This window comes from Cricetulus griseus, chromosome 3, assembly GCF_003668045.3.
Source record: "Cricetulus griseus strain 17A/GY chromosome 3, alternate assembly CriGri-PICRH-1.0, whole genome shotgun sequence".
Lineage (NCBI taxonomy): Eukaryota > Metazoa > Chordata > Mammalia > Rodentia > Cricetidae > Cricetulus > Cricetulus griseus.
The window spans coordinates 178,902,563-178,911,027 of NC_048596.1; the positions used below are offsets into that span (position 1 = coordinate 178,902,563).

The 8,465-nt window shown below is 37.9% G+C and overlaps 1 protein-coding gene across 2 annotated transcripts in view; it reads right to left on the reverse strand.

Annotated features, from left to right (window-relative positions):
• The window catches only part of Cdh11 (cadherin 11), a 46,356-nt gene extending 40,559 nt beyond the window's left edge, over window positions 1-5,797 (reverse strand). For both annotated transcript variants that reach the window (XM_035441423.1, XM_035441422.1), the window contains exons 1-2: window positions 5,500-5,797; window positions 872-1,166 (exon numbers count right to left, since the gene is read on the reverse strand). In XM_035441423.1, the coding sequence (XP_035297314.1) occupies window positions 872-1,166; window positions 5,500-5,727 (523 nt within the window). In that variant the 5' untranslated portion in view covers window positions 5,728-5,797. The remainder of the gene's footprint in view (window positions 1-871; window positions 1,167-5,499) is intronic.
• Window positions 5,798-8,465: the final 2,668 nt, after the last annotated feature.

An 8,465-nucleotide genomic window follows, 5' to 3' on the forward strand; every position in this document is an offset into this window, starting at 1 on the left:
TGACAGTGTTCAATGCATGCTGGATGGACTAAGTAGTACAAGTGAACCTGTAAAATTAATTGTTTCTGCTTTTGTTTCTCATTTATACATGGCCAACTAGATCAACTGCTTTGCAAAATTTAATTATGGCCAAGTTAAGCTCAATAGGTTAGGTTCACAATCAATTAGCACAAATCCCACATGCAACAAACATTATCATTGCTGTTACTTATTGAACATCAATATGCAATAGTGATTGGATGCATATTATCAATACTCCTTGAAGATGGGAAATTGTTAGTCTCATTCCACAAAGGAAGAAATGATATTAACTGGTGCCACATCACACAGCTGACACTCCAGTTCAGAATTTGCTAAACTGAATCATAATATCCCCCTTAAACTCTTCACAGTTAATATCTCTTGACTTCACAACCTCAAGTCTGTTATGAAGATTTAAAAATTCAAGTTTCTGTGTCTATATCTGCTTTATGTACCTTTTCTTGGGTCCTTTCCCTTCTGTTTGTTTCTATTGTCCTATTTCCAAGCATTAGATTTTATTATATCTTATTATATTTTCTTTTATTGTTATCCCTCAGTAACCTGTTTCTTTTCTACTGAGAGACAAAAATAGGAGGAAGTCAGACGGGAGGGGATACAGGGATGAACAGGGAGGAGTAGAAAAAGAGGAAACCATAATCAGGATATATTGTATAAGAAAGGAAACTATTTTTAATACAGGAAAAAAATCCAACTAGGCAATGTTTTCCTTGTTAATGTTCAATAAAGATGCAACACAAGCTCTGGCTCCTGAGTTGGGAGGACAAGCACTAGCCTGTCCACCTGCAGAGACATCAGCTAGAAGTGGAGTAGGTGAGCCCCACTTACGCACCCACATTGGACCTCTCAGGCACATTGGCGTGATAGGTTTCATGCAGAAACTCCGGAGGGTTGTCATTAATGTCCTGGACCTTGACAATGAATTCTGATGGTGGTTCCAGTGGCCTGTTGGTGTCCCTGTCCACTGCCTGAGCCATCAGAGTGTACTGGGCTCTCTCTTCTCGGTCCAGTGTCTTGGTGGCATGAATGTTCCCTGATTTGTCATCAATCACAAAAATGGTTCCGGCTCCTTCACCTGAGAGAATGTATTTAATGTTCCCATCACCAGAGTCAATATCAGAATGAAGCTAGAAAAAGAGAAAACAGGATTTGTAATTTTATAAGGAACACAATAAAAACTCACAGGCTGATTGCTACACTATGTACACATATGTGCATATGCATAAACACACACATATATCATAAGAGCTAATCATTTCCTCCAACTTTTTCTGAATGTTGAAAACTGGTCTTGGAATACTGCCATGGCTAAGGTCATTAAGTTGGGTTCTGATGGGCTAATATATAAATACATTTTTAATTCTGAAATTCAATGTTCTTCCTCTCTCCTTTTCCCTACACACATACACACACACACACACACACACACACACACACACACACACACACATATGTGTACATGCATACAAAAGAGATAAGACATATCTGCCTCAATATTTATTTTGAAAGAAATGCATACATATATATTTGAGGTAAACATGAATTCATGCAGTATCTTCCTCTCAATTTTTACTCCCTTTCCTTCTCTAACTAGAAATACCATTTTTTACCAATTTCTTATGACCCCTCTATGAGACATATACAAGCTTATCTTCACAGATTCATAAATGTTCCTCACTTAATTTCACATAATACCAGGCCAGAGACTACATATTATTCTTGCAGGTTCCTCTAATTGTAACATCTGTAGCCCCTTCAACATCCATATTCAGGGGGGCTTCTTTATGATACTCCACTTGATATTGTTGTCATTTCTTTCAGAGATCCTCCTCAAAAGACATTTGTATTGTCCAGGTTTTTTTTTTTTTTTGACTACAAGTAATTCAACTAATCAGACTTTTACAGCTGCTTTCTAGTACTCAGGGTCTAACATCTGGGCTGTTATCTTCTTAGAAGAGTCTCCGATGACCACAAAAGATGGTGAAACAGGGTGATGGACATGTAGTCCTTAGACGCTTGAAATAACCTCCAGTAACCTTGGATTTTTCACTTTTTTCCAGAGAATTTAGAGATATTTTTTGCCTAAATCTATATTGACTATGATCAAGAATCCATTCTTTTCAGTTAGACACCTTTTCTACTAGCTCTGCCCCAATTGTGCTCTGTGATTCAGAGCACACTTCACTATTTTTTCTTCAGCAATAAACTCCCTGCACTTTCTTTTCATCATCATGATTTTTTTTTGGTTTTTTTGAGACAGGGTTTCTCTGTGGCTTTGGGGGATGTCCTGGACCTAGCTCTTGTAGAACAGGCTGGTCTCAAACTCATAGTGATCAGCCTGCTTCTACCTCCTAAGTGCTGGGATTAAAGACATACGCCACCACTGCCCAGCCATCAATCATGATTTATGAGTTCCTTAGCCTCCATTATCTCCTCTTATAGGAAAATATAAATGTTATTTTCATTGTCTTATAGTATTGAAAATTAGCTAAGACATTTAAAAATATCCATTGAGTAAACCTGTTTCATATGAAAATTCAGCAAAAAATAAACATTCACAATAATAAAATTATTACTAATTTTCATTGAATATTTAATGAAATTTAATTTAATATTTTTACAAATATCATTTCTTTACTTTCAGCAAAATTTCTATCATTATTATGAAACTACAGCCTACATAGCTTGCTCAAGGTTCACAAGAAAACAACATGAATATACTACTTTTTAAAATGTTTGTACCATTTAAATTTACCAAAAGATATCTAATTTATTTGTAGTGTTTTAGTGAAACATCAAATATTTCAGCTTAGAGGTAAACACAAAGACCATTTTGGTGGAAGACTCCAGGACTTCTAGAGCAGGGAAAGCAAACAAACTTTACTTTAAAACTTGTTAGATTGAAGCAGAAGTAGAGACCCACTGAGACAAAATAATCCACCATTTTAATAAAATATGGCTGATGTATTTCTTAAGAATTTGGCTACTTTATAGACTTCAAGTGAACAATCATCATTCCATTTTCTTCATTGTCTGTGTTCCTCTCTCTTATCCTATCTAGGATTGTTGTGTTCCTTTTTGAACTCTCTGCTTCACAAGTGTCAGAAGATAGAGGTTTAGTCCCATGAATGAGGGATGAAGAAATAAATATGAATGTCAAGCCATTGCAAGTTTCTAAGCGTCTTCACACATTGCATAGGAAAACAGAGAAATGCAATTCAGAATGATTCAAGTACCTGAAATGTTTACCAATCATTCTCTTCATCATGTTTCTCCTTTGTTTCTACTCCCTCCAAGATTTAAAAGTTGGATAAGCATTCCCTAGTTTTCCTCTCACACAAAGATAATCTATTATATTGACAATACTATTTATTAGGTTCTACACAAAAGCAGTTTGGGAACACAGAAAGCACTATCAAGGGTCCAGTTGCAGAGGCATGCACAGGCAGTTCCTGACGCCAAAGACTGATGGCTTCTCTCATTGCACAGAACAGCATGACACGGGCTAAATTTCTGACATGAAAACTGCAAGTCTTTTTGCTTTGCCAAATTCTACCTTTTCAGGGAATTTTAAAGCATTCAACCTTGAATGTCACTATTCAAAGGTTGTTAGAGAAAAAGCAAACCATTGCTCTGACTTGAGGGAGATCCATCTCAGCACTATTTCAAAAGGAAAAGGAAAGATTTGTCAGATCCAGCTGCACACACACACACACACACACACACACACACACACACACACACACACACCATCTAACCAACATTCATTTGGGAGACTAAATTTTCAAAATCATACAGGAGATGATGCCATGTTTCCCCTTCTCTTCATCCCTGTGTTTCTCTCTAGTAGTACAATATTTGCTAGATCCAGAGAGGAGAAAACTCATCTGACTCATTAAGTGTTGTCTTCTCTGCAACCACCAAGTCTCAACACACACTGTTCCCCTCTAAGGCAGAGACAAAACAGAAGGTCATTTTTTCAGGGCAGTTCATGCCCAGCTCTGAACATTGCTCAGATTACATTGCCTCGCCTTTCTGGACTGTCTTTTTCCTTTCTGTGGACTAGCACAACACTTCAGCCTATGAAGTTTGCTTGTCTAATATTTCTCTGTTTTTCCATTTTATCAAAACTGTTTTCACTTTATGTATACATGAACGAAATTATTTAGTACTTCATTTCTAGAAAACCTATTCCCAGCTCTGAATTATGTTGAGATCATCACAAACACTCATGGAGTATAAAAATCAATGATATAAAAATAGAATGCTGTTTTCATATAAAAGAACAAGTAAGGCAACTTTGTTGCCATCCTTGGGGTTCAAAAGGTGTGTATCTCTACCATCTATGTTTATATTTATTCCTCTATGTTGAACTATTTCTGTTTACCTTTCAGGTCAGAAGTTATTAGCTGAGTACCCTCTATTTTTCACAAATATTAGGGACATAAATTCATAATGATTAAATTGAATTTCATTACTCTTCTCATTCTAGCTGGAATTTTTCTTTCTTAATTGAATGCATGACTGCCTCTTTTTCCCTATGTTATTTAAGGTCAGGTATTGCTTTACCCTGATTTATCCTCTGCCTATCACTTCTTTCTCCACATAGTATTGCCTCAATTTGTGTGTATGGAAATACCTGTCTCCTAATAGCTATTGTCAGTATTATCTAAAGGACACACATATTTTATTTTAATAAATAGTAAGAGGTCAGTTTGCCAAGTATCTTTTTGGACTCTCCACATTTATATTTTTGATGCTTTTGCATAACAAATGCAAAACCTAAGCAGAAGCAGAAATCTAGGTCTGAAGGTAATAAGGATAAATCACTCCTATACTAAGGACACACAAAAATTCATATCCTTGCTTTTGGGGTTAGTACCAAGACTTGAGGATTTGGAGGTAATCTAATCCTTCATACAAAGTAGAACAAAATTTGGTTAAAGAGCAAGGTATGAGTGAAACAGAAAGGAAGCTATGATGACAGTGTACAAGGAAACATGAGAACATTAAAATGGGGACAGGCAAGTTGGAGTTAGGATATAATCAGAGAAATTCTCCAGTTGAAGAATGATTCAGTAAATTAAGGCAGTATTTCTTTCAATAGACTACAAAGCAATTTTTACAAATAGAGTTCTTATGATACAAGAAGAGGAATTTAGAAGCGTTCTCAGTGTGGATAAGTGTATGAATGAGGGAGAAAAACATTTAGCATATATATATATATATATATATATATATATATATATAGTGATAATCTTTTTAATGACAGCTGGTCATTAGTGCTGTCTAAATGGGCTTTTATTTTGTTTTTGTTTTATTGAGTCTTGCTTTTGCCTGTTTGTTAGTTTGCCTGTTTTTTTTTCTGCTTTTTTTTTTTTGCTCCATTTTTGCCCTGCTCATATCCTTCCTATGATGAAGACATACAGATTGATCAGTATTGAATATAAGTAGCCTTACCCTGCCCACAAGCACAGGGTCAGGCCCAGTGTATTCTTCTATCACAAAGAACTGGTTCCAGACCCAGCCTCTCTTGGAGCGCTGCAGCACCTGTCCCTCCTTGCCCTTTTCATGGTGTCCATGGAATGAGGGCCGCAGGTGGTTTCGTCGCTCCAGGGCAAATGCCTGACTGTGGTATAGCATGCTCAGGCATACCAGGGCAGCTTGTAAACAGTAGTTCTCCTTCATTTTTGGTTATGCAGTAGGCACAGGAGAATGCAGTTGTCACTCCCTACACCAACAGAGTGGCAGGCTTTCGGACGTGGCCTCCCAGATGTGTCAAGTAGACCTCCTCTGGAATAGAATATCTTCATGTATTGAGGACATCACATCAGGGCTGCCCACTTCCCCAGTCAGCTTCTGCAAGCAGAGAGATGTTGGGTTAGCTGCAGCCTTCATCCTCACATCATTTCATTTCCATTTAGCAGCCATGTTTGTATGAATGTCAGTTTACCACTTGTCAGCTCTCAGAAAGCTGACTGCTTTCTCTGAACCCATCTTGCTCATTTTAGGAAATGTAGATAAGAATAGTATTCATAGAAAGGTTGCTGCAAAGATCAAGTGAAAAGTGAATATAAGGCCCCTAAAAGTGTCTGACACACAGAAAGATTTCTATAATTAATTGATCGTAACTGTGCTTGGCTATGTTTATGTGCTAGAAAAACTACGGGTATTAAGGAAGTCCAGAAGAGTAACACAGTACTCATGGAAATGATGCCAGAGGCTGGCCCAGTTAAGGGAGAATTCTTAGAGGATGCGGCAGCTAGGTTGAATACTGATGTGAAAGGTACTAATTTAAGAATGGGGAGAATAGGCTACCATGAGGAAAAACACCAGAATTCTCCAACCATTCCAGGTGGTTAACCACAGCATATACCAAGAGGTTAGCACAAATGGAAAATATAAGGAATTCATGTCACAGGCTCTTAGATGGAAGGGAGGACAATGATAATGAAAAGGATCAATGAAGAAATAAATGGTCAAGGTGTGTGTGGGGGGGGGGCACAGGCCTGAAATCCAGCACTCAGTATACATACTCAAGATAAAACAAAGTTTAAGAAGTTTGAGGTTCTACCAGAGGCCATGCTGGTACCCAGACCCTCAGACAGAATCCTACCTGAAGACCTCAAAAACTCCTCAGAGCATGCTGATTTCCTGAAAATAGATCCCCTCCCTTTGTCACCCAATTCCAGCCCATAACTTTGAATAGAAAAACAAAACAGCCAAGATAGCCAAAAGAATCCTGTACAGTAAAAACAGTGTGTTGAGGTATCACCATTGCCTCTAATATTGCCATTATATATATAAAAATTACCTCATGGTATTGGCATAAAAGCAGACAGATTGGTCAATGAAATTAAATCAAAGATTCATATGTAATTTCACACACCTATGGACACCTGATTTTGATAAAGAAGCCAGAAATGTACACAGAAAAGTTAAAGCATCATCAACAAATGGTGCTGGTCTAATTGGATGCCAGCATGCAGAAGAATGCAAATAGATCCATATCTATCTTCCTGCATAAAAATAAAGTCCAAGTGGATCACAGACCTCAACATAAAACCAGATACATTGAATCTAATAGAACAGAATGTGGGAAATAGCCTTAAACACATTGGTACAGGGGACAACTACAGAACAGAAAACCAATGGCAAAGGCACTAATATCCACAGTCAATAAATGAGACCTCATAAAACAAAAAAACTTCTATAAAGCAAAGGACAATAGGACTGGCAAAATATTGCTACCAACTCCACTTCTGAAAGAGGGCTAATATCCAAACTGTATAAAGAATTCAAGAAACTAGTTATCAAAAATACCAAATAATGCAATTTATAGTCTAGTAATGGGGGATAAGGAGCCTGCCCTTGCCATCTTCTGTAACCAGGCAAGGCTTCCACTAAAGGAACTGGGACACCAACCCAGCCACAGAACATTAAACCTACAGTTTGTCCTGCTTGCAAGATATGCTGCTGTAAAGGTGAAACAGAACTCACGGTAATGGCTAACCAATGCATGGTCCAGCTTGAGAGCTATGCCACCAGATGTAGCTCATGTCTAACATTGCCTGGAGGGCTAGGAACCAAAGGCTGAATAGGACAAAGACATAAGATGGAACCAAACACAACTGGCAAAAAAAATAGTCAATGAAATTATTCCTGCCAGGCATTAGTGGTGCATGCCTTTAATCCCAGCACTCGGGAGGCAGAGGTAGGCAGACTGAGCTCAAGGCCAGCATAGTCTACAGAGTGAGTTTTAGGACAATCTCCAAAGTAATACAGAGAAACCCTGTCTTGAAAGCCAAAAGAAAAAGAAAAAAGAAATTATTCCTAATATTCTGACTAGCATAATGATTATCATCAGAGAGGCTTCATCCATCAACTGATAGGTGTAAATGCTGACATCCACAGTCTAACATAAGGCATAATTCAGGAAATCTTGTGGAAGAGTGGGATGAAGGATTGTAGGAGCTAGATACGTCAAGGACACCACAAGAAAACTAACAGAATCAACTAATCATAGCTCATAAGTTCTCATGAAGACTGAACTGACTATCATGGAGCCTACATAGATCTAAAATAGGTCCTCTGCAAATATATTATGGTTGTGTAGTTTGGTGTTCTTGTGGGACTCCTAACAGTGGGAGCAGAGTGTCTCTGAATCTTTTGTCTGCTTTTGAGACCCTTCACTTCATACTCGGTTGCCTTGTCCAAACTTAGCATAAGGGGATATGACTAGTCTTACTGCAACTGCCATGTTTGGTTGATGTCCTAGAGATGGGAGGCCTGTCCTTTTTTGAAGGTGAACAGAGTAAGAGTGGATCTGGTGGAGAGGAGAGGTGGGGGAGATGGGGCCTGGGAGATAAATAGGGAGGGGAAATTGAAGTTAGGATATAATATATGAGGGAACAATAATTAATAAA